We start from the raw sequence: 25,369 nt of genomic DNA, 5'->3' as shown, positions 1-25,369 counted from the left end.
TTATTGGTTTTCCTCCGCATCGAAACGAAACGAATGGAAGGCGATGCGGGCTAACAGGGCGAGCGCCACGAACGCTCCTGAAGAGTGCGTAACAAGCTCACGAGCCACGTTTTCAAAGAGCTTCAAAGAGCCTACCCAACTTCTCAAGAACCCCGCAGGATGCGACACGTCAGCGCTGCTACATGCGTTCTCCGCGAGTGGCCAATGATTTAAACGCTCGTATTTTACTCATCGCGACGTCAGCGCACGAAAAACGGCAAGATTCCAGCGCACACAGATGGCCTTAAAATGGCGCCACGTTTTCCCATTGTTCCATCGGAAAGCCTTCAACACGAGCGCCGGCGGAACCGGTCTGGATCCAACAAAAAGAAAAATCGAACGGCCTTAATTACACAACTCAAACGTAACCCCGCGTAACAAGCTTAACAAGTACGGCCAGTCGGAGCAATGCGACAGGAAAGATGCGGCATATTCAATAAATACCGGTTCATTCTCGGTGCAGCTTCGCTGGGAGCCGGCATCAGCGGGTAGGACTAACGATAAAAAGTCGAACTGCGCGTGCGCACAAGGGGTCGCTCGTGAGAGGCGCCAAGACCAGAGAACAAACCTCGCTCAATCCACGTAAAAATTAATTGGTTACAAGGCACCTAAATAAAAACCAAAGAACGCGAGAAGCAGCTTAGACTATTCCGGCAATCGCGGAAGCATCACCAGTTTTGCTCGCAGGCAGGTTCTTACGATTCTTTGCATTCCAAGAAACTGCGGTCTCGGGGCAATGTGCGGCATTTGTACTTATATATGATGAATCACTGCGCCAACGCAACGAGCAATTGTACGCGTTCAGGAATAATTTCGAGCGACGAGTTATCACAAAACAAGGGAAGCGAACATGATGCTGCTCCAAATAGTGGCACGCACAGTACAAATAACACAGACACACACTCACCCCCTGCCATTTTCGCCAGAGCCGTTCTGATTCATGTTGAGCGTCACTTCACTGTTTTCACTAACGAGAACCAAGTATTAAATACTGCAAAGCAGCGCGTATAATCGAACAAGTCTTCGGTGACCAACAGCAAGAGCGAATCCGCGCTGCCGATATCGCCACAGAACACCTTCCAATCAACAAATTCTACAAATGTCGCAACTGGCGGCGAAAGCCGTGGAAGTGAGAAGACACAGCCGCTCAGTTGCGCACCCAATAAACACAAAGCAACAGTAAAGTAAAAACATGCAGCATATTAAACTTAATAAACAATAATTAAAATATAAAATGCACCTTAAAACAAAAAAAAATTAGTAATTTTGCACACCTAAATATTTTTTTCACACTTGATTTTTTACAACAGCCGAGACGAGCTGAACAACAGCCAGGTGTAGCCACAGCCGGGTAGACGAACTTCGCCGCAAAATGGAAGTGGTGAAAGTACATACGCGCGCGCTGTTTGCGATGAATGCGCGTTTTTACGCTTGTAAATTTTCGCCCTTCACGAGGAGAAGCTCGACGTCAACCATTTTCGCGCTTGCGTCAGGTTCGGTTAGGTGTGCCATAGCTGCAATCAGGGTCTCCGGTCCGCATACTGCAACTGTGCTTCGTCGCATCGCCAAACTGGAGCAGCCGACACCACGAAAAGCTATTCTGCGCAAACTCGTGCACCCTTGCTCGGGAATTCATCTCGACACTGCTATTGTGTTGTGGTTTCCATGTACGAACCGTAGCCTATCATCACTGCACGTTGTCGCCGTTGATCGATGCGGCAGATAGACTGCGTCGTTTTGTACAATACGCCTTTTACTTTTTTTTTGTGCTGTCCTCTGTCGATTTGCTAGAGGACAGGACAACGAGTATGACAATTACTAAAGCCACCGATATCATAAGGCGTTTCTTTAGGGGAAGTAATTAGGACGAGACGGGAACATAAAACGTAAAATTTGTTGCCCAATGCCTACTTCCCTTTCATCTTGCTTTACCTGTGCGTATTTGACCTTCCCCCACTGTAGCCATCTCTCGTCCATCGATGCAATGCTCGTAGACGCACGATAGTAAGCACATTCTCTTGCTGTTGAGCTTTGCACATCGCTGGAGGGTTCATATTTTAGTGCAAATAAAAATTGTATCGCCAGTCCTCTGTTATCGTCTCGTCCATGTTCCTTCTGCGCAACTTTCTTTCTTTGAAAAAAAAAAGAAAGATTAAGGACGGTACTATTTCCTTTAGGTATGAAAAAGCAATAAGGAAAAGGCAGAATGAAGAAATAGGGCAGGCAGTTTCTTAATGACCTATTTTCTGTTGGCATCGTAAATGGCTAAAGAAAAACCAAACAAGTTGAGTTTTTGCTCCATTACAGTAAAATGACTGCAGTTATTAGGCATTGAAGTAAAGAAAGTTTAGCTAACTGGGGAGCAAAATTTTCACCCCAGTGGGTCTAGCCAATTGATGTCGAGTTTCGTTGCATCTGTTGTGGACCAAATGAAGTAGTTTCACTCACTTCAAAAACGATGTTTGCAGGTGCAGAAGAATGAAGCATCACTGAAGTCATAACATAAAGTGTTGGAAAATGATGCACAAATTAAAAAAGAAAGCCAGTTATTTTATTGTTCATTCACCATCTTCAGAGTTTTTCTTTTTGCTGTGGAGGATTGTAAACCACATTGCTTGGCAAGCAACATTGCTGAAATACGATGATTAGCCAGTCATGAGATGCAAAATTCTGGACAAGCAGTTTAGGCACTATAGCTAAATGACCAAATCAATATTTTTCTGAGAGCAGGACAAAAGTGTTGTAGTTGCATTCAGGATTATGTTATTTATATTGCTGAAGCAATTTGTTAAACTAAGCAGGTTTTGAAAAATTGAATTGGAAATATTACTGTCTACACTAAAAAGCTGCGTTTTGAATACACTAAACAGCACTGCTGCACCATACTTGATAAAAAAAAAGCTTTAAAGTTAAAAGCCTTGCAGTACTGTTGTTATTGTGGTGCATAGCTCTTACAGAACTGCATATTGACTGACTGTGTCCAATAGAAAGAATAAACCTCTTCAGCAAGACTGTGTTGCTCTTGTTGGGTGGTGCCAGATAGCTTGAGATATCAAAATACTAAAACTTGTGCAGCTGCTTTCTTTTCCATAAATTCATGCCAATGTGACAGTAGTTGGGAGCCATGGTCATGGTTCCTGCAATGTCGGTAACATGTCATTGATGAAGCACTTTATAAGAGAATTCATTACTGTCTTGCAACCAGTCAGCCATGGTTATATTGCACAAAAACTATAAGGTAGTTAAGTTGCAGAGTAAAATAATATCTGCAAATTGTGAAGATGTTCACAAAGTTTCAAAATCAATAAATTTCAAGCAGGGCTCTAAAAAAGTTAAAGTTCGCATTTCTATTGCATACTTCAAGGAATGAAAGTCTCTGTGGCTCGGGATTCATAGAAAATGTGAATTACCGCTGTGATAATGTGTAGCCTTTTTAATTTATTGGACGATTGTGTAGCTTGCAAAACCTATGATGGGTAAAAAATTTTCATTAGAGGTCATTTCCTCAAGTTTTTTCAGATGTCTCATGTCCTGGGCACTTCACTCCACCTGATGTCGCACGCAGTAAACATTTACTTCATGTTCTTGTGCAGCACCTGGCAGTTACACTGGTGAAGACTGTTGTGAGCTGCATGTCCATGGAGGCATGGGAGTTGTAAGTGCAGTAATGGGTGCATTGTCACGTGTCGATGGCGTGAGGCAAGCAGAGCCAGGAGAGTTCACCAAGAGGTAGTAGAAATCAACACCATGCTACCCTTAAAGTACGGACGAGACCACACCCTTCTCACCGTCATATTAGTCTTTATTTTCAGGGCATTCATGAATGGCAAAATGGACCTAGCAGAAGTCGAAGGCTTGTCCGATTTGCTAAAGGCTGAGACAGAAGCTCAAAGGGTGCAGGCGTTGGCGCAGATGGAAGGAAGCCTTAGCACGCTCTACAGGAAATGGACGAATGACCTCAAGATGGTAATGATGTGATCACGGTGTGAGAATGTGTCCTTTTTAGATTGTTGGGCCCGGAAACGACAGTCAGTGCTTTTTATCAGACACTCGAGGTGGTGCGCTGTAGTACAGCCTTTTACTTGCTGTGTCGGTGAAATTTATTCTGACAGCACTCCTAAGTGTGAACATTATCAAGGTGAACATCCAAGAAGCACAGTTAAAAAAAAAAAAAAAGACAGGTCAAGAAAGAGCACATAATTGATTGTCACGGGCTTTAATGCTGAAGCTAACTAGCATAGGTCTCAATGGCCAGTAATCGTAGCTCTTGTTTGGGAAGAGCCACAGCTTCAACTGATCTTGTAACTGGACATTATGAGGTTGTGTCCTCATGTGTGGAAATTTTTAAAACCTGCTATTGTGTTACAAGTGCTATTTCATGTTGAATTCTTCCCAATTTCTTGCTCCACTTTATTTCACCACCTTTCACGTCTTTCAGTGCCTTGCAAATGTCGAAGCCTTTATCGACTTCAGCGAGGACCAGGGAATTGAAGAAGACATACTGGATTCTGGTATTACGCAAAGCCAACTACGTGCAAGGGCTCATATCTAAATCAAAAGGTCATTGCAGCTGCAGCACAGGCTGAGAGACTCGCTACAGAGATACAGATTTACCTGCTAGATGGGCGGCGTGGTGAGAGGCTACGAGACGGTGTAAAGGTTGCGATTGTTGGCCGGACCAACGTTGGAAAGAGCAGCTTGTTCAATGCATTATGTAAGTGGAGTCGAACTCTTTTATTAGATCAATTTTTGCTTTGTTTCTCACGGCGTTCAAGCTTATATTATTAAATTGTCACACCTATGAACGTCAGACAGTATTCGCTATATATTTGCTAACTAATCTTTAATATGTATTTCTGTATTAAATAGTCTGTCTGTCATTACACCCCATGTTGCTGCTCCCATTATTTTGAATGCATTTATGCATGTTTTTTGCTACGTTGGTCTTTATTTTATTTTACTTTTTTGAATTTTATAACAAAAGGTCTCATTGCAGTGTTCACACTAAGGGAACTCTATATGTATATTCTTGCCTATATGTGCCCCCCCCCAACCTTTGCACATTCAATAAACTGAAACAGTAGGTCATAATTGCAACAGCCATTAAAATGTTCAAACAAGCATGAGGACTACATGGAAAGCCATACAATGGGCCATACATCAGTCATGATGTGTTGTAGTACACAGTCTGTAAACGAGAATTAAATAGTAATAAATTAGTTTGTGTATGCAAACTTTGCTAGCGACAGCCAAGACTGTGGCCGTTGCACATACATCTGGCACTGGATAGATGTAAATAAACAGTGCTGCTCGTTGCTCTCGGTAAAATATTGCCTGAACACTTAAGAGTATTCTTTATGTTTTACAATGAACAGGCCAGAGAGATGCAGCCATAGTATCGCCCATTGCTGGTACAACCAGAGATGTCGTTGAGAGCACGTTGGACATTGGTGGCTACCCTGCTGTATTCTCCGACACCGCAGGCCTTCGGCACAGCGACGACCCGATTGAACGTGAAGGAATTCTGCGTGCTCAGCGCTGGTACGAACAGCTAGAATTAGGGGAGTGCAAATATTGGAGATATCGAATATTTTTCTCATAGTGTTTTTTATTTGATTAGCACTGGAATGTTACCATTCGAACTTCCTGAAGAGAAATATGGCCAACATCCAATTGGCAATAGCTCCTTCATATTTGCTTCACCTTAACAAGTTATTGTATTGCGGCAAAACTGCCTTTCAGGCTGTGAAACGGTAGCAAATTTATTGACTTCAGAAAACACTGGTTTCAACATAGAAATGATGGGTGTAGCGAAATTGGGGGCTCAATTAATGTTGTTTTGAACCTGAAATCTGGGCAAAAAGTTTGAAATTATGGACGCCAAAGTTTTTTAGAGTACTAAATTTCAGATGTTCTTATATAATGACTTCTACGAGGCAGATTTGGAACTCTAGACTTGGAGGGAGCACACCCTTCTTTCCCACATCAGTTGGACTTCCACAGAAGTTGAGTGAAGAGGCTGAGCAAATAGCATCTTTGCCTTTCACACTTATGGCAACGCTTTGGTTGCACTAAAATATTTAACATAAATATTGCTACGTGCCAGTGCATGGAGATGAAGAAGACAAAGCAGATAGACTGGCGCAAGCAAATCTCTGTGGCTGGTGCTGCTCGTTTGACCGGCTGTAAATACATCTGCGACTACTCCTCCGAGTTGGTCTCCTTCTTGTAACATATTTGGTGGAGTTGTGCGATCCCCGTCCTCGCCATGGAACTTCGAAGCGGACGCTCCCTCCCGGCTTTCAACATGACTACTAAAGACTCGGCTACATCTACTCCGGTCGCCCGCCCTTCTGCCCGGCCTGCCAACCCAGCGCCCGCAACAACTTTCGTGATGCTTCCCACCCTCAAGGCCCCTGGGGTGTTCTCGGGCCGCGAGGGTTCCGACATCGACCGGTGGCTACGCCCCTACGAATGTGTCAGCGCCACTTAAAGGTGGGATCCCACATTTATGCTCGCAAACGTCATCTTTTATCTCGATGGAATCCCTCGGAACAACCATGAACATGACATTACAAGCTGGGACAGCTTCAAAGAACAGATCCGTGAGCTTTCTGGGAGCCCCTTTGGTCGTCATCAAGCTGCGAAGAATGAGTTGTCAACTCGCGCACAAACTTCCACGGAGCCCTACATCATTTACATTCAGGCTGTCCTCGCACTATGCCGCCAAGCTGACGAAAACATGTCCGAGCCTGACAAAGTTGTGTGTATTCTAAAGGGTATCACCGACGATGCGTTCAACTTGTTGGTATTGAACAATGTGTCATCTGTTGATGCCATTATTCAAGAATGCTGTTGGTTCCAACAAGCTAAAAGTAGGCGCATCTCTCATCAGTTCCAGCGCCTTCCGAACACCGCTGCGTACGTCCTCGTGTCTCGACACATATCATCCACCAGACACCTGTGACAACTTGACGCAAATCGTCAGGTGGGAACTTGAAGCGGCTGCTCCAGCTAAGGTGGGATTAATGTCCCCTGACCCCTCTCCTCCAATTACGTTGCCCCTCATTCAAGCAGTCGTCCCGCAGAAAATCACCAGCTTGAGAATTCACTCTATCTCACCGCCTTCCCGCACCGACTACCAGCCCCGATACACGCCTGCACGTCCCTTCCTGACCAGTTCTCTCTCAACATTCCGTAATCCGTCCGCATGGCGAACACACGATGACAAGCCAATATGCTTCTCATGTCACAGAATCGGGCACGTTTCTCGCCATTGCAGAAGTCGCTGGGGTCCTCCTGCACAACCGTCCTCTCGTCCCTTTTATGCACGTCCTGCCTATCGCCATGAGAACATCCGCGACCATTTTGCCCAGGAACCTGCTTCTGAACACCGCTACTCCCGCTCTCCATCCCCCCAACGTCGCCAGTCTCGTTCTCCACAGCCCCGCCAACCATCTTCCCCCGCCTTCCCACGAGGTTCCCCGACAGAAAACTAAGCGTTGCAGCCCCCGGAGGTGGCGCTGCATCGCTCGGACTGACCGAAAATCCTTTTTTGACGATACCGACAAAACGGAACCTCATAGACGTACAAGTAGACGGCGTACATGTCACTGCTGTTGTCGACACCGGCACCCAACTTTCCGTGACGACGAGTGATTTTCGCCGCAAGCTCAAAAAGGTTCTCACACCTGCGACTACTCAGTTCGTCTGTGTTGCGGATGGTGGAATAGCATCTATCATTGAAATGTGCTCCGCTCGTGTGAGCATTGCGGATCGACACACAGTTGTTCTCTTCACCGTCCTTGATAAACGCCCCCACGACGTAATCTTAGGCCCCAACTTCCTGTCCGCGCATTCTGCCCTCATAGACTGTTCGACCAGTACGCTCCGTCTACACTTGCCCGCAACAGAACCTCTTGCACAACAGCCGAGTCGCCTTTGCACAACGGGACATGCGGGCCTCCCTCCACAGACACTGACCTACATAGAGCTCATCTGAATACCACCAGTTCCCGACGGCGACTATGTTCTGACCCTTATCACCGATGTCCTCATAAGCCGTGGCATTACATTACCGCACACCATTCTGTCCGTCGCAGGAAATTCTACGTGACTCCCAGTTCTCAACTTTAGCTTGACACCTCAAGTGCTGCCACAAGGGATCTCTTTGATGTTGCTCTGCACCTTAGAAGACAACGCGGTAGATGTTTTCATGATGGTTGCTCCTTCTGATCCTTTTGCTCAACATCAATCTGACACTTGCTCCGACAGTGCTATTACGTCGATGATCGTTTCCAACTTAATGCCGCAGCAGACTGACGAGCTCCACCGGGTTCCGCTGTCCTACATCGACGGTTTTACCTCAGTGGCCGTTCGTTGAGGAAAGCTACTGGAATGACCCACCGCATAAACACATTATCTAAAGTGAGGTCGACCAAATGCTCGCCAAAGACATCATTGAGCTATCCTGCAGTCCTTGGGTTTCTCCTGTAGCGCTAGTCCGCAAGAAAGACGGTGCATGGTGTTTCTTCATTGAATATCGACACCTAAACAAAATTACCAAAAGAGACGTGTACCCTCTGCCACGAATAGATCACTTCCCTTGATTGCCTCTATGGCTCCCACTATTTTTCCTTCATAGACCTTCGTCCGGCTACTGGCAGATAGAGGTAGATGAAATGGACCATGAAAAGATGGCATTCATAACCACCGAAGGCCTATATCAGTTCAAGGTCATGCCCTTTGGCCTTTGTAACACTCCAGCCACCTTCGAACGAATGATGGACTCCCTGCTCAAAGGATTCAATTGGTCCACCTGTTTGTGCTACTTAAACGACGTCATCGTCTTTTCAAAAACATTTGAAACTCATACAGAGCGCCTCTCAGTCATCTTAGGCATCTTCCGTCGCGCTAGGCTGCAGCTCAACTCGTCCAAATGCCACTTTAGACGCCATCAAATCACAGTACTTGGCCATTTAGTAGACGCCAACAGTGCACAACCAGGCTTGGCAAAAATCAGTGCCGTCAAAAACTTTCCTGTACCACGATCTGCGAAGGATGTACGCAGCTTTATCGAACGATGTTCCTTTTTCCGACGCTTTGTGAAAAATTTTGCACACATAGCAAGGCCGCTTATGCAGCTCCTCAAGAAAGACTTACTGTTTTCATGGGGCTCTGAAGAGGCTTCTGCGTTCTCGACTCTCATCGCTCTTCTCTCTTCTCCTCCGATTCTGGCTCACTTCAACCCGGCTGCCCCTATGTAAATCCGTACAGATGCAAGTGGATATGGCATTGGTACAGTGCTGTCTCAGGAACAACGCGGCCATGATTGGGTTATTGCATATGCCAGCCACCTCCTATCCGCCCCTGAACGTAACTATTCGATAACATAGTGTGAGTGCTTGGCTCTCGTATGGGTGGTGGCGAAATTTCGACCTTATCTATACAGACGCCAATTTTCGGTAATTATCGACCACCATGCGCTTTGCTGGCTCAACTCTCTGAAAGATCCATTAGGACGCCTTGGTCACTGGGCTTTGCGCCTGCAAGAGTTTTCTTTTTCGGTCATCTACAAATCTGGCCGCCTGCACCATGATGCCGATTGCCTCTTCCGGTACCCTGTCTACGATCCTCTGGACACTGACGTGCCCACGGAGCACTCTATCTTGTCAGTGTCTGACTTCCTTAACATTGGAGAAGAACAGAAGCCCGATCCAGTGCAGCTTGACATCATCAGCCGTACGCAATCCTCCCCAAATGATGCTTCCGTCCGCTACTTTGTCATTCAAAAGGGTGTGCTGTACCGCCGCAATTCCCGACCTGACGGTCCTGACCTTCTCATTGTTGTGCCTAAGCATTCGCGGTGCTGTGTTCTCACCAAACTTCACGACGCTCCCATGGCTGGACACTTTGGCGTATCCCGCACGTACGAGCACGTCCGGCGCCATTTCTTCTGGCCAGGCCTTGCTCGCTCGGTATGCAGACACGTCGCCACGTGTCACCTATGCCAACGTCGTAAAACACTGTCGCTGCTACCCGCTGGCCATCTTCAATCAATCGACATACCCACGAAACTATTTTACCGAGTTGGGTTAGACTTGCTTGGTCCTTTTTCCACATCAACATTGGGAAACAAATGGATAGCCATGATTACAGACTACGCTACACGCTACGCGAGCTCTGTCGACTAGCTGTGCAACCGACAAGACATTATATTGATTTACGGTGCTCCGAGACAACTCCTCACAAACCGTGGCCGTACATTTCTATCCCAAGTCATCGCTGACATTCTGCATTCTTATTCTACGCAACACACACTAACAACCGCTTACCACCCTCAAACAAACGGCCTCATGGAACAATTTAACCGTATTCTACAAATATGCTCGCTATGTACGTGTCGCTCGACCACCGAGACTGGGACCTTGCCTTACCCTACGCAACTTTCGCGTATAATTCATCCCGTCACGACACAGTGAGCTTTTCGCCGTTCTACTTATTGTACGGAAGAGAGCCGACTTTACCACTGGACACAGTCATCTCAGCTTATACCTCGTCCACCAGCGAGTATGCCCGCGGCGCGATTGCGCGAGCCGATCATGCCCTTCAGCTCGCCCACACTCGGTTGATGGCATCGCAAACCAACCGATTCCGTCGGTACGATGTGGAAGAGAGAGACGTACATTTCGCTCCCAGTACCCTCGTCTTGCTACGGTCCCCTCATCATCGGCTGGGCCTATCAGAAAAACTTTTGTCTCATTACACGGGACCTTACCGTGTATTGCGTCATGTAACACCTGTCACCTATGAGATCAGCCCCATTTATCCATCATTATCTGCTATGTGGTGCAGTGATATTGTACACGTCTCGCGAATCAAGCCCCACAAGAATGCTTCAGATAACGACCTTTAATGCACCGGGATGGTGCCTCCGCCGTCGGAGGTCATGCTACGTGCCAGTGCACGGAGATGAAAAAGACAAAGCAGATAGCCTGACGCGAGCTAATCTCTGTGGCTGGCGCTGCTTGCTTAACCGACTGTAAATACATCTGTGACTACTTTTCGAGTCGGTCTCCTTCTCGTAACAATATAATTCAGCCTCCGTACTGCCTCATTTTTGATAAGACTACTAGGAAACACCACCCAGCCAGCACTTCATCACCCTGGCCAAAAGAAATACTTTCATGTTGCTAAGATTATGCTTTGGCATCCTCTCCAACATTTTTTTTTTTCGCAATTTCACTTTGAAGTATTAAAAAAATATTCCTTCAATATTCTGGAAATATTAGAAAAATATTCTATTCGATTCACACCTCAATGTTTGAATTAGCTTCGCACCCAAAATTTTGCTATTTACACAGATCTACTTAGCACAACTTTGATGTTGTGGCTTAGAGCTTAATAGCGATTTGTGCAAATAGTTGTGCATAAAGTTAATATGCTCATTGGATCATCTACATGGTTTATTGTCAGAACAAAACATACACAGATCAATGCTAAGAGCATAAAATTAGTAAGTAAACATAGTTAAGAATAAAGCGTGTTGACTGCCATTACTATGCCAAACATACAAGTCAGATCATTGAATCCAAGAAAAATATGGAGAAGCAGAAAAGAGAAAATGATTCTCTTTTTCTTGGCTTCAATACATGTTTAACCATACTGGCTGCTTGATCATGCATATTCAAAGGAATGTTGCATTTAAAGTTTAAAAAGGTGTTGTGCGTAAAAATGGAGCTCCTCAAAAAATATTGACTACGGTGAGCTGCTTTACACAGTGTTTATCTAAACCTAGGATGTACTGTAGTAACAAAGATACTTGGAACAAATAGTATCCCTTCTATCTGAATTCTGCATGTGGTACTGATAAATATGTTGTACAACATTGATTACAGGGCAGCTAATGCAGACTTGGCACTCATAGTAGTGGAGGCACGAGAAATGCTCCAATCCAATCTCACAGCAGATTTTGTTGACAATCACCTAAAGGAACTAGGATTAGAGTCATGTGCTCAACACCGCCTCATCATCTTCAACAAGCTGGATCTTTTGTCCAAGGATGAGAAGACCATTGTTGAGGAGCGTGCAAGGTGCATGCACATCGACAGTTGCTTCACCTCGTGCACCAAAGAGCAAGGCGTCGGTGACCTGGTGAAGATCCTTGGCGCACATCTTGAAGACCTGTGAGCTTGTGTATTTTTCTTATTGTAATCATGGGCTTGTATGCAGCATGAAAATGTAGTACTAATCTCAAGTACTATCTAAGTTTGTAGATGCCATTGTCAAATGCACAATGCATGTCGCAACCAGAACTCAGAAAAGGAACACACGATGGTGCTTCTCACCACCATTTATTAGAGCATTATTTTTTACATATATAAACGGTTTTCTGCAGTGGCGAACGAGCTCTGCCACGTTTGAACACGTGATCAATGGCCTTCTCCTTTCAACTTCGTCACAATCGCTGATGGCCAGCCGATTTGCTGCCGCAGATCTCGGGTTAAAGGACAGCAAAATGGCCGCAACGTATAGTTTGGGCCAATAGTTTTTTTTTTTTCTCTCTCTTAGGCACTGTGCCATGTCTCCTTATGGCCGACGGAAATCAGGTGCATTTTTCCTTCTTCAAGAATTGCTACCACCACTGTTTCTCACCGTAGGCTGCAGGGCAACGCCCGCCACACGCCACATCGCGGCCGCGCCGCGAAAAAAAACGGCCGTGACACTTTGGTGCCGTGGCGCCATCTAGTTTTGCATAGACAAACTAGCTGCACAAAATGGTCTATTCAGCAAATAAGCCACTTAATTGTGCATGTCAAAAGCAGATAAAGGCTTCTCAACAACTTGGAAATGCCAATTGCAAGAATTGCTACTCTTAATTGGATTACATGATAGACAGCAACTAATAGATCTAGCACCTAACCTGTGGCATATTTTTTGTGTATATATACGAAAAAAAAAATGCTGTAATAAATTGCTGTCAGTGCCCCAGCCGCTATTCTTATATTTTTTTTGTTAGTGTCATAATGTGTTTCATATCTTTGTCCTTATCATTTCATGTGCTGTGCGTTTCATAATGCTTCACCCACAGGCCCTGGTTTGCACAAATTTTATGTGTTGGCAACAACACTGCCATGCTGCACGTTTCAACTTTTTCTTAAGTTTTACAGTTGCTTGTCTGGAGTGCAGCATCCTCTGTGTATGACTTCTCTGTTGGTCATTAGTGAGATGAAGTTTTTTTAAATACGAAAACAAAGAAAAAAAAAACACTATGGTTGCTATTCAAAGGGTCAGTCAACAGGCTCCGACTTTTTTTTTTTTACACCCCCCAAAGAAGTTCGGCAATTCGTAGAGCAGACCACGGCGATCACGTTTCCCGAATACTACAGCATGAAAGCTTGGCAATCGTTTTGAGCATGTGAAATTAGCCAACTCCTCATGCAAAATTCACTGGCAAGCAGCCAGGTAACAAATCCAGGGGACTCTAAACAATGAGCTCTTTTCAGTTTTTAATAGCCACCTTGTGCTTAACCTACTCCGAGTTTAATTAGGCTCATCAGTTTTTTTCGTTATGAAAGTAGAGAAATAAAACTTTGAGAGGCAATAAAAACTAAATATATATAATTTTTCAAAAAAAAAAACTTGCATTTTTAGGCTTTCATCTCCCCTTAAACAGCCTTTCTCTTTCACTCTGTGCCCTGTGTTGCAGATGTGGTAGGCCAGCAGACTCGAGCCCTGTTCTGACTCAGGAAAGGCACAGAAGACATCTGGAACAGTGCCTGAAACACCTGAAGCTCTTCGGCACAGACGTGCGGCACGATTCTGTCATAGGCGCTGAGCACTTGAGGATTGCGCTTACTCACCTGGGCAAAATAACGGGCCGCGTCTTCACGGAGGAAATACTTGATGTTATATTCAGAGATTTCTGCATAGGAAAGTAAGTTTCTGTGACAGTGTGTGCCTTTGCTGTGGTGAACAGGAGCATATTAAATGGAATATTTGTGATGGCAGCATACCCTATATGCCTGTAAATTTGTGGTACATTGAGGCGCCGCCCACTGAGTCAAAGTTGCACATAATATTTTTCTTCATAATGCGAGTGGTCACAACGTATGCTGGATAAAAAGACATTTATCGCATCTTCCGCACACCCAGCTGTCCAGCTGAATTACATACACAAATTCAGCTTGCCAATGAGCCATGTTAAACTTAGGATTTTTATAATAATAATATCGGTGGTTTAATGTCCCGAACCCATGATATGATTATGAAAGATGCCGTAGTAGAGCGCTCCAGAAATTTCGACCACCAGGGGTTTTTCGACGTGCATCTAAGTTCACAAGTCTGAAACATTTTCGCCTCCATCACAAATGCATCAACTGAGGATTTTCAGTTCCCACTTCGAGATATCAAGTCAGTAATGTCCTTCACTGGTGGAAATTCATGTCTATGTTGTTCACAAGTGAAATGTCATGAATGGATGCACAGTCAATCAAATGTATGAAGGTACACGGGAGAAGAAAACACACAATAAACGTAAGAACTAAACAAAACAAGCGTTTATTTCAATCTTGTCTAGTTTTTGTCAGACAACATGAAAAGAACTCATGCAAAATAATACCAAGGAAATTATACATTATCATTATCATCAGTTAGTTTTCTTTAATATTGTGTATAAAAAGAAAATAAATGAGCATTTAAAATTCTCTTTCTCTCCTTAGTTTGTGTATTTTGTGTGATTTGCACTCACGAGTACCTTCATGGATCAGTACCAAATCGCCCCACTTTTTGTCTTCCAAACTTATAGAATCTGTGGAAGTGCTCCACAGGTGCCATGACCATGTACGAGATTGACACCTAGCCAAAGAGGAGGAAAGAAGTTCTCATGCATAAGTAATCGTGCTGTCAGGTGGAACAAGCACAGCAACACCCGCACCATTTCTTTCACTACTGCACAAGCGTGAGGCTGTGAACAAAAACCTAACTCCAGTACCCTTGTGAGCTGTGGGGAAAAAAATAGAGCATCAGGGGAAATCAACAACATTTCCACAATGCTCAAGAAAAGCTGACACATGAAATATGCAACAGTTAGAAGAGTTTACTTTCAAAACAATAATACAAGCCTTTCTATACACTATTTACAATTACTCTGCCACATTTCCAACTCGACAAAGCAGTCGTCTCACTGAAATCCCAGCAATTCACCCACAACTCTTTGAACATAGGTCGCATCCCAGAAAGACATGGAAACAATTTCCTACTGAGATGTAACATAGTAATGACACTGCATACTTAAAATGTGGCTAAGCATCATTAGGATTAGGCATGTCTAATCCTTATTGAAGCAGGTAAAATTGCAAACGGGAAGTTTAATTTTTGTTTCACGACCCCTTCATCTGAGGTGCGTCGGTTACTTACTGCAAGTGCAAAGGGTGCAGTGCACCCTTTGCACTTGCACCTCTAGCTTAGTCTACTCACTATGGCCAGGTAAATGTCGCAGTAGTGCCATTTTCAGGCATCAATGAAAGCAGACTAGGCAGGGAGTGTGCCCTCACTCCACTACCCCTAATCCAGTACAACCTACTATTTACTGGCACTAAGTTGGTGTCGTATGAGAAGCAGAAGTTTGCCATAAATTAGAGAGAAGTGGCGTCCCCTCGCATCCACCATTTTTACACACGGTTTACATAACTCATAGAAAGCATTCCTAGAGCTGCATTGTAAGCTTTGTGTAACATCTATGTGTAACCGCATACAGTAGACTCTCAGTAAACACAAATCTGTTTTAAATGAAACTGCTGCTTGAATGGAAAAACTGCCTTTGATATGATTGGGTTCGTAGCTGTTCTCTGCACCCCTGTCCATCTCTCGGTGAACGAAACTCCTGTTTATTGTAATATATTTTTACTGTTCCTTCACGTTCCGTTTTGTGAGGGTCTACTGTATTTGAGCATGCCTCGAGGTGCTAATTTATTTGTTTCCCGCAGTGATGTTATCACACTATTCCTGTGGCCCAGAAAGTCTCAGCCAAGAAACTGCGCGCTCTGAATTATTAGACCTGGCAGAAAATATGTGAAGCCAGTTTTTGATTGTGCAATAACGGTGAATTGCCCGGGAGTACGCTACAACAGCCAGTGAAAAGATACAGCACAACAAAGAAGCATAAATATTTGAGCTGGTTAGTTCATGCCTAGAGCAGAGACAACTGAACAGGACGTATGGAAAAAAAACTTGCGCACTTTATCTCCACAGAGCTTTTTTGTCTGCATATAGTATATTGCAACAGGCTGAAGATCAGAATAAAGTACATGCCGGCATGTCCAGGCCTAAGAAAGATTAATCTTTTTCTCTTATCTCATAGGCTGTGTGCTCAGTGCAAACTGGATATTTTGGCTACCTGTTTCTTAAACTATCTTATCTGTCAGATTGATGAATCGGCATACATAGAAAGCGACGAGGCATCCAGAGCACAGACAGAGGAAACGTCCAAATGCAAGCCATGATGACACTGCTTCTGATAATGCTTTACTCGAAGCTCATCAGCACTGAGCTATAAGCTTCCCCAGCACCTTTCCACGATGAACACAAATGTGACAGTAGTTCATCTCCCAGATCGGCTCCTTTTCTAAGCTACACTGCAGAGTCCCTGTACCTTCCCGTCAGCAGTGCGCAAACTGCCAGTCTGCATTCAGCAAGCAAAAAAATTAGATCTTATACTCAGTCTTCACCCAACCAAAAAGGATGTCTGGTAATAAAGATGAGTGACACGTAATGGAGATGGTTCAGGAACGATGTTGTGGACTTTTGGAGATTGAACCGGTGTAGGATCTGCCAACTCAGGACAGGAAGCAAGCCTGGCCTTTTTGCCCCAGATCTTGTTGCACATGCTTTTCCAAGAAACTAGGCCCTAATGTAGGCACCCAAGAATCCTGTGTTGTGTTTTGCGCGATATCGCTGGGAGGTTGATGGAGATGTGGGGATGACGAGAGGGCGCACGCTTTCACGCTGTAACACTACTTCTGGGCCTTTTGGCACAACTGCAGCTTGTTTAAGCACACCAGGTCTGAGTGCGCTGTTAATGAATCCTGCAACCGACTAGACCGCCCCTATTAAGAAATGTACAGGGAACCATCGGCTGGTCCCAAGTAGCCAGCAGCTACGAGGACAACGTCGACCAGCGTCCAGACACCAAGTCCACCAAAGCTGAAGAGCTTGCCAATGCCCTCTTGCCACATTCCCAGGTAGAACCGGTCGGCTCCAAAACCACCAAGCACAATGCTGCAGTGTCAAAGCGAACCAATCAGGTCTCACGTGTACGACTATGCAAGGAGCCTTACCAGCACAAAAAATATTGTCTCACCTACAAAGGTCTCAGCTCTTTAACGCACAACACAGTACAATTAATGTCCATATATTGTCCACATTGAACAATTAGCCTATGAAACTTAAGCAGGACAGGAGCACAGGGGAAAGTGGAGGCATAAAGTAAACATTATTGAATACACGAAAAAGTAAATGGAGCTAACATTTTGACAAATGAACTTGTCTTCGTCAGAGACTCATCAGTGAACTTGTCCATTCTGACAAGGACAAGTCAGCATGTTGAAACGTTAGCTTCAGCGGAACTCCACGGAAAGAAATTATCATTAACATAAGTAAGGTATGCGTACTGCAAGTCACAATGTCTGAGCATATAGCACAAACATGTTATAGACATCTTTATAATCTTGCCTACATAATAGACAAACTCTTATCAAGTGGTGATTTTATCTAATCAATAGCTACCAACCTCGAAGCATATGCTTTTGGGCACTGCAAGCTGAGCAGATCTTGGTTGCCGCGTCTAAGATGCAACCTTTTGTCAGCAACATAGGTGTACAAAAAGTTTTGCTGTCTGCTCACTCACAGCTGAGAAGTTTAAAAAAATGTAGTGCTCAGCAGGCTTTTATCAGCTGTGAAACTTACCACAACAGCAAGTAAAATAAAAATGTGATGTTGCACAAGTGATGTTGGCTTATTTGATACCTGCACTCTTGCAAATTTAGCAAGAAACTGTGGCCTCACCGATCCATCAGTATAGGGTGGTGAAAGTGCATGCAGCGGCTTTTCTACATGCTAAGGGCCGGCAATTAAGATTGCACTAAGGACATCTAGAACCTTAAAATTAATTTTCTGCTAAATTAAGCATTTTTTGGGGGCTGAATCAAGTGTTACCAGGTTTCTGAAGTGTTATATTATTTGGATTAGGCAAAAGGTACAGTCTCAACGAAAAAAGATTAGAACAAGTGACCGGTAGCCGGAGTGGCATGTTTGCGACATCCGGCGTCGAGTTTTTTTCGAGCGTGGTGAAATTGGGAGTACCAAGCACATTCCGATTCTCAAAGCAGGAGTGGCTGGAGTGAAAGCACTCCAACAAGCAGCTTTTTCTTGGCAACTGCTATAAAGATATGGTGGCTCACAACTTCAGCGAAAGAAAAGGAGGAAAAAAAAAGGATGTTGACTGCATAGCCACATCTGCTGACAAACAATAGACAAGATGAACAAGCTTTTCTTTAGTATGTGGGCTTTCAGATGGGCCAATAGGAAGACCGGCTGCTTACTGCTGGTCCACTGGCCACTCCTGCTTTGGATGATGGAATGAGCTTAAAAATCTCACTATTAGCATGCTTGTAAACAACAGTGCCACGTGTCACAATTTTGCGGATCCGCCTGCAGTTGACTTGCGCTATTTTCCGTTGAAACTGCAGATAAAAAAATGTGTACACACCTGAGAACTAAAGCCGTCCACCAACTATAGCCCCTGGTCCAATTGCACAGCAAGTTTTTGTGAAACTGCCTCCTACCTGAAAATGAAAAAAGATCTTTTTTTAACACACCATTGTATAATGTCTTGATCACCGTGTAAGGAATGATAAGCTTTGCTTTCAGGAGCAACATTTTTATACAGCTGCAAAATTTCTATATTAAGGAGACACTAAGGAGGAACAATGACTTTGTTTAGATTGAAAAACTGCACTCTGAGAACTCTAATGCAATATGTTTCACTATAATAAGTTCATTACTAGCGGAAAACAAGGTTGAAATTTCATTTTTAGGTTACAAGCCAAAATCTCCACGTGTGACGTAACAAATTTCAAAATGTGTTTTCGGTATTTTTGTGGGCTTGGCTTGATGAAATTTTCAGCAACTTTATATACTAAGTCTATGGCACCCACATGTTACATTGTCCTTCATTTTTATCGAATGTAAGCTCCATAGGACCCAGTAGACGCCTTCAAAACTTCTTACGTTACGGTGTTTTGTGCGGGAATCTCAGTGGCGTCGCCACCGAGATTTTCTTTTCGCGTGTTTTCTCACTTACTTAGCGTCGTGTTGCAGTAAATGTGTCGTTTTCTGAATTGTGAAATTGTGCTCTACTAGTGCGTGAAAAATCGTTTTGTTCTTTCGAGTGCCTTTAAAAAGGTGACAGAACTGACTTCAATGAATAACGAAGGCAGTGCAAGCAGTGTTCAAGCATTATACAGCTACAAACCTTACAGCCATGATTTGTTTTGATGTTTACTACATACATTTGATGCATTCTACCAGCCCAGTCGCACTAATAGGAGTTGCGACAAGGTGCTGCGGTTGAAGTGGTGCCAACAAAGCATGACTGTGCTGACACACGAAAGATTGGTGGACTGTTTCGATTTGTGGTAACATACATGGTAAATCAATTTATTATACGCTGGTGCGACCATAAATGAATCGATGGATGGAAGAACTTTATTTCATCAGACGGCAACTGTGAATGATTTCGTGTTAGATGGCCATCAGCCCAAGGTTGACGGTAACCTGTGTGGCCCACTCCACGACCCTTGTTTGGACAACTAGGTCTGAGCTAGTCAACACGGCCTCCCATTGCTTGAGAAAGGGATCCCGCATAATTGGTGGCGACGTCACCATGCAACATTTCCACAATATATGGTCATATGCTGCTACTGCGTGGCACTATATGCATTGCAGCTTGATCTCCTCCGGGTCTATCTTGCTCAATACGTATGGGTTGGGAAAAGACTGCATCTGCAGTTTTCTCCAGATGCATTCCTGCACATTAGTTAACTGCTTGTGCAGGGGCATATAAAGCCTCCATTCAAGTTTATAATGATTGGTGATGTCATGAAAGGACACCAGGCCACCTATCGCAGACCTCCTCAGAACAAGCGGCTAACAGCCTGGCTGACGAAACCCCGAGCATGCAGGTGAGTCGCCTTGTTCCCAGGGTTCCGGGAGTGTGCTGGTACCCACACAATTTCTATTTCCCGAATTTCTCATCCCATGGCTCCATGCAGCAATCATACAGCAGTTACCGATGTTCTGCCCTTTCCCAGATTTCAAATGCTGTTTTCAAATCGTTAGCAATCATGTCATATGAAGAATTGGTTGCAGCTAGCGTTATTGCCGCTTCCTCTGCAGTTTCTGTGGAGCTGTTTTTGTTCGATCCAGAGGCAACCAGCACCCCAATCGCAAATGTGTCTTTGTAGTTATATTCTGCGACTTCTGTATAGGCTTTGGTGTCTGTGCAGTGCCTGGGATCGACTATGTCATGTTTCAGCTGTATCATGCATCACGCATGGACATATTGGCCCTGAAACCAATCACAGTTCAGGAAAATATTGCCTGGTCCTCCACATAGCCCTGAAGCCTATTTAGAATCACGTGCTCCATCACTGGCTTGGTGCCCCTTCAGCCATAACCACTGCGAATGGGGCATGCTATTGTGCTGCTGATGCGGACGCTTTAACATTTGACTAAGATGCGAGCCTAGTTGTTCAACAGACTATTTATTTTTGTCTTTTCTGCCTTTTCGCATGTACTAAAGCCGGGAAACCTCATCACATTCCGAAATTCGATCCCCTATTTTTTTTCTTTCTTTTTATTTTTGCGTGAAAATGTATGGCTGCCGTGGACAAAAATTAGCACAAGTGACACGATGAGAGGAGTTACACCACTGTGACTGGAATTCAAATGCTAGCTTCAAGGATGGCCTGCTTTTCGTTGTTCACCCTTGCTTAACAAAAAAGCAAATCATGCTTTCTACTCGTTAATGTCGTTCACGAGAAGTGAAACACTGCATGTCGCGATTTTTTTACTCCAGTCATTGGACACATGTACTAACCTTTTTTCCCTGCAGTCACACCTTTAGTGACAATGTTGTACACTCCTTACTTTGTGATAAAGTTTTTGCCAAGGGCGGTGATTCAGCAATACTGCGGGTGATTTATTCCTCCTTGAAATGCGACTTCCTCAAGAAGGATGCACATTTTCCGGTTTAAAATTTTATGCCATGTAGCCATTTCACCCTTCACAGACACTATCACCACTGTGCAGCATGCTATGCTTGTTTGCTTACGATATTCAAACTCGGGAGGAGAGGCACCCGAAACGCAAGTCACTTTGCATCAGTCCTCACCCAGACAGAGAACATCAGGTCGCACATTGCATGTTGCGATGTAGCGCTGGCGAGGAGCACTGTTCACCTGGCAAGTGCTATTGTGGTCGCAGATGTGGTCACTACTTGCCGTTTGATAGCAGTAGCGGCAGATCATCTTGCGCTCAAAGGCACCAGACTTGTCCTGCGCGTTATTGCAATTAGTAGCATTGAGATTATTGTGGGTGATAGGTTAGGCACACAACTCTCGCTTGTAAAAATACTTAGTATTAAAGGGGCCCTGCAACAACAACTTTTTCAGCATGGTAAGAAAACGTGCCCTATCGGTAGACCGGGCTCCAGGGAACACGTGAGCCAAGCACTATAGCAGAGCTCCCGGTCTGGGATTCACAATTCTCAGTCTGGTAGAAACTGTTCCCTCTTCTCTGGGCAAATTATGCCATATAACAGTATTAATTGCAGGGTGATTTGAGCATCGTTCGTGAACTGCATAGTCACCATGGCTGCCACGTGTCTATGAGTGTGCTCGCAATCACACTGTAAATAGGACGTGTGTTCTAAGAAAAGAAATTAAGAAGTGCTTGAGGTCATGACGTGCGCATGACATGACTTTTTTTCCCCGCGCCATCTCTCTTTGCCAACCATTTGGTGCGCCTGTTGGTCAGACAAAAAGCAACTACAGGGTGCAACAAACATCTGTAACTCTGCTTGTACTTGATCAATGTTAAAAATATTTGGAGTGATGGATCCGCAAGTCAATAAGCTTCTTTAATGAATCCATTCGATGGTTACTTGAAAATACATTGCAGGGCCCCTTCAAAAGAACTCAAAGGAACAGTTTTAACTAGCAGAAAGATGACATGCAGTCTTCGAATACTTTTTCTGGCTTCTATGTAAAAACTCAGTTATCAATACTGATGCCTCAAACAACATTATGCAGACCGAATGAACGAGAATGTTGGCATGCATCATTTATTTCTTTCCTTATAAGGATTTATTAATGAAACAACATACACATGGAAAAGGGGCACACTAACACAGGTGCAATACCTTAGAGGAAATAATGCAGCAATGGTAACGTACTGACACACTATCACGCCGAGCATGATCTACACTGCATGAGAATGTGGCTGAGAGCACTACAAGATTGTGCAGTGACCTCGAACTTGACATGTTTTCGAGTAATCGTGGGCGAGTGTGGCTGTTGCTGCAAGTGCACATCACCTTCACTTGCCTACGTGCTCATTTTGTCCTGCAGCGACGTCAGCTTCGAAGGTTTCAACTTCTGGGGCAAAAGAAAGCAAGTGGCGGTGATGCTTGCTAGCAGAGACAGACAAAGTCTCTCCCGACAACTCTGAATAAGAGTCGATTGTGTTTTCGGCCAAACGCTTGTGTGGTGTAATACTTCTTTATTTATTTACCAATACTGCAGAGTCACTGGACTCCCAAGCAGGAGTGGACAAAAATAAAATCGCATAAAAAGAACGCATCAACAACCAGTTACACAACTGTAAACAAGAAATAAACACATGCAACAGTACAATTCAAGTACAACAATGTAAGGACACCATTATGCAAGAATTTCCCTCAATTTTGTTATAGAAACTTCTACGTTGGGACTATTCCCAACTTCCTCGGGTAGTTTGTTTCTGAGCACGACAGTCTGCAAACAAGTAAAAAAGTCCAGTCTATTTCTCACTTCAGTTATTGTATTGCATATGAAATATCCCATTGATTTCATGTAATAATGCTTGACAATTAACAGTAGCCATTCAGACTAGTCATTCCCAACCATGCCATGAAAATGTGGAGCGATAGGGTCTGCGGCAATAGGACGATAATAATATAGTTGTCAGGGCTTAACGTCCCAAAACAAGCATATGATTATGCGAGACATCGTAGTGAAGGGCTCGGAAATTTTCGACCACCTGAGGCGGTATTAGCACGAATATATATAAGAGAGAGAGAGAGAAGTGAGACCAGCTTCGCGGTCTTAGTGCCACTCACAATGCACTTGATTCCCTGCTTGGGCTGGCACATAACTGTGACTTCCTCGCCATAGACGCAAGAGTAGTTGAACTTGCACGCAAGACACTCGGCCTTGAGTCTGTTGCAAGGAACGTCAGACGGACAGCTGTCGGGCCCAGCATCTCGAAACAAAGGCCTGGCCTGGAGATCCTGCCTGTTGTATATAAAAAAAAGTTGCGGAATTACTACCAAACGTGGTAGCAAGCCTAGCTGACAAGCCGTAGTATTAATAAGGAAGTTACTGTGGAATATCTCCAACGTTGTAGATCAAGTCTGCTTTGCTTCGGTAGACACGAGAAACTACGCTTTCGTTCGCGAAGAACGGGTAATAAGCGTTTCCACTCGAAGAGTGCCTCAGGGCGCCGGGTACATCTCTGGACAGCTCCACCTCTGCAATCAAAAAAGGGAGCGAGAACGCAGTCTTGGCTAAAATCTCAACACGGCGCCTGTAACATTTCACAGCTTCGCTACAGTAAGGCTAGTAGTGCTAAAATGTTGACCATGATAGCACACGGAACGCGTGCTCGATAAGTGCGTGCAACGACGCTTCCTTACCTTTGTGTACAGATCCACTACAGACACAAAAAGACAGAATAACGAAAGAAAACGCGAATGTCGTTTCAGATAACCGATGCAACTGCTTTGGAAAATCTAAAGACACCATTATTGTTGTCGCGCAGTGTGGCCAGAGCTCGATTTGACATCTACTAAGCATAGAGTCTACGCTTCCAAGTTCCTAACTAACCAAAAAAAAAAATTTTTAATTACAATGAAACGTAGAGTTGTTTGTCCTTTTCCACGGCTTTATTAATCGGGGTGACACAGGTGCAGCCGATTGGTGTGAGCAGCACATGACTATGAACACGGCCGCTGGATGAAAAAGCGCACGCTTTCATCCAGCGGCCGTGCTATGAACATGACTCGGAAAAAAATGTGGTGGTGTTCAGGTAACGTTGGTGGTGGTGGTGGTGGTGGTGGTTGGGGGGGGGGGGGGGGGGCTAAGACACAATCCGGTCGGAATATGAGGAGTACCGACTTTGGGGGGCACATTCAAGTCCGAATCTTGCCTCGTGTGTAGCTATAATATGGCTTCTTCCTGAACGGTCGGCTCGAGGTCACAATCAGAGTTGTATGCAGTCCACACCGTTTTATCATTGGCATAAAGTGTACGTCCCAAGTGTGGAATGCGGCTGAGAATTATTCGCCTCGGGGACAAGGGTAATAATAAAAAAAAAATAAATGGGAATAAAACCATCCCATGAGGTGTGCATTAGTCCCCAAGGGGCAGAAGGGTGTTCGTACATCCTCTATTTGCAGGAGGGCCGTATGCTCACCATGGAAGAACCAGTTTTAGGTCTTAATTGCAGATCCCGAATACCACACAGGATCACCCATTACGTAACCTCGTCAAACCCTTTGGTGTGATCGACAGCCAGAACTGCTCTTGCATGGTGTACCACGTCATTGAGGATGGCGTGAGAAAATTGAACAGAGCATCTTGTGCGTAAAGGTACGATCGAAATCCCACCATGCTGTAGTGATATAGTCCCTGCGATTCCATGTGGGCCGTGTGACGGGTGAGCATTATGAGATGCTCAAATAGTTTGCCCAGGCACGGGGTAAAGAAGAAGGCGCGCTCACTGTGGACGTTTATGGGATTATTGATTTTAGGGATGAAATTATTTTTGCGTGCATCTACTCTGTTGGTATCTCCTCACTTTTTCTGCATTTATTGAAGTAATCGGTAAGAACAGAAATAGAACGGTCACCTACATTCATGAGCATGACATTGGTGATTTGGTTTTCTCCAGTTGATTGTGGCCTCCTGAATCAGGGAGTCGCGAGAAGGTTAATCGGGACCCCTGTAGTCGG

General features: G+C 44.5%; 3 protein-coding genes across 7 annotated transcripts in view; 1 reads left to right on the top strand and 2 right to left on the bottom strand.

Annotated features, from left to right (window-relative positions):
- The window catches only part of LOC119188159 (heterogeneous nuclear ribonucleoprotein rumpelstiltskin), a 34,832-nt gene extending 33,696 nt beyond the window's left edge, over positions 1–1,136 (bottom strand). For 2 of the 5 annotated variants that reach the window (XR_005111944.2, XM_037436076.2), the window contains exon 1: positions 484–574. Coding sequence is in view for 4 of the 5 variants with exons in the window: in XM_037436076.2 (XP_037291973.2) it covers positions 484–521 (38 nt within the window). In the remaining variant the exon portion in view is untranslated. Of the gene's footprint in view, positions 1–483; positions 575–946 lie in introns of those variants that run through there. The other 3 variants (XM_037436077.2, XM_037436079.2, XM_037436078.2) reach the window with 3 other exon arrangements.
- A 265-nt stretch (positions 1,137–1,401) lies between these two features.
- On the top strand, positions 1,402–14,058 carry LOC119188160 (5-taurinomethyluridine-[tRNA] synthase subunit GTPB3, mitochondrial). The gene is made up of 8 exons (XM_037436080.2): positions 1,402–1,706; positions 3,633–3,768; positions 3,852–4,005; positions 4,478–4,550; positions 4,610–4,753; positions 5,415–5,580; positions 11,937–12,224; positions 13,748–14,058. Exons 1-8 carry the CDS (start codon positions 1,412–1,414, stop codon positions 13,977–13,979), a joined length of 1,488 nt encoding a protein of 495 aa, XP_037291977.2. The 5' UTR covers positions 1,402–1,411; the 3' UTR covers positions 13,980–14,058.
- Positions 14,059–16,810: 2,752 nt separating this feature from the next.
- On the bottom strand, positions 16,811–24,208 carry LOC142815369 (TM2 domain-containing protein 3-like). The gene is made up of 6 exons (XM_075894135.1): positions 24,053–24,208; positions 23,740–23,887; positions 23,477–23,651; positions 21,491–21,653; positions 18,806–18,881; positions 16,811–17,316 (listed from the first exon to the last, which is right to left on the bottom strand). Exons 1-6 carry the CDS (start codon positions 24,159–24,161, stop codon positions 17,148–17,150), a joined length of 840 nt encoding a protein of 279 aa, XP_075750250.1. The 5' UTR covers positions 24,162–24,208; the 3' UTR covers positions 16,811–17,147.
- Between the last annotated feature and the right edge of the window lie 1,161 nt (positions 24,209–25,369).

This window comes from Rhipicephalus microplus, chromosome 1 (assembly GCF_043290135.1).
Source record: "Rhipicephalus microplus isolate Deutch F79 chromosome 1, USDA_Rmic, whole genome shotgun sequence".
NCBI classification, from domain to species: domain Eukaryota; kingdom Metazoa; phylum Arthropoda; class Arachnida; order Ixodida; family Ixodidae; genus Rhipicephalus; species Rhipicephalus microplus.
This window is presented reverse-complemented; position numbering and strand designations above follow the sequence as displayed.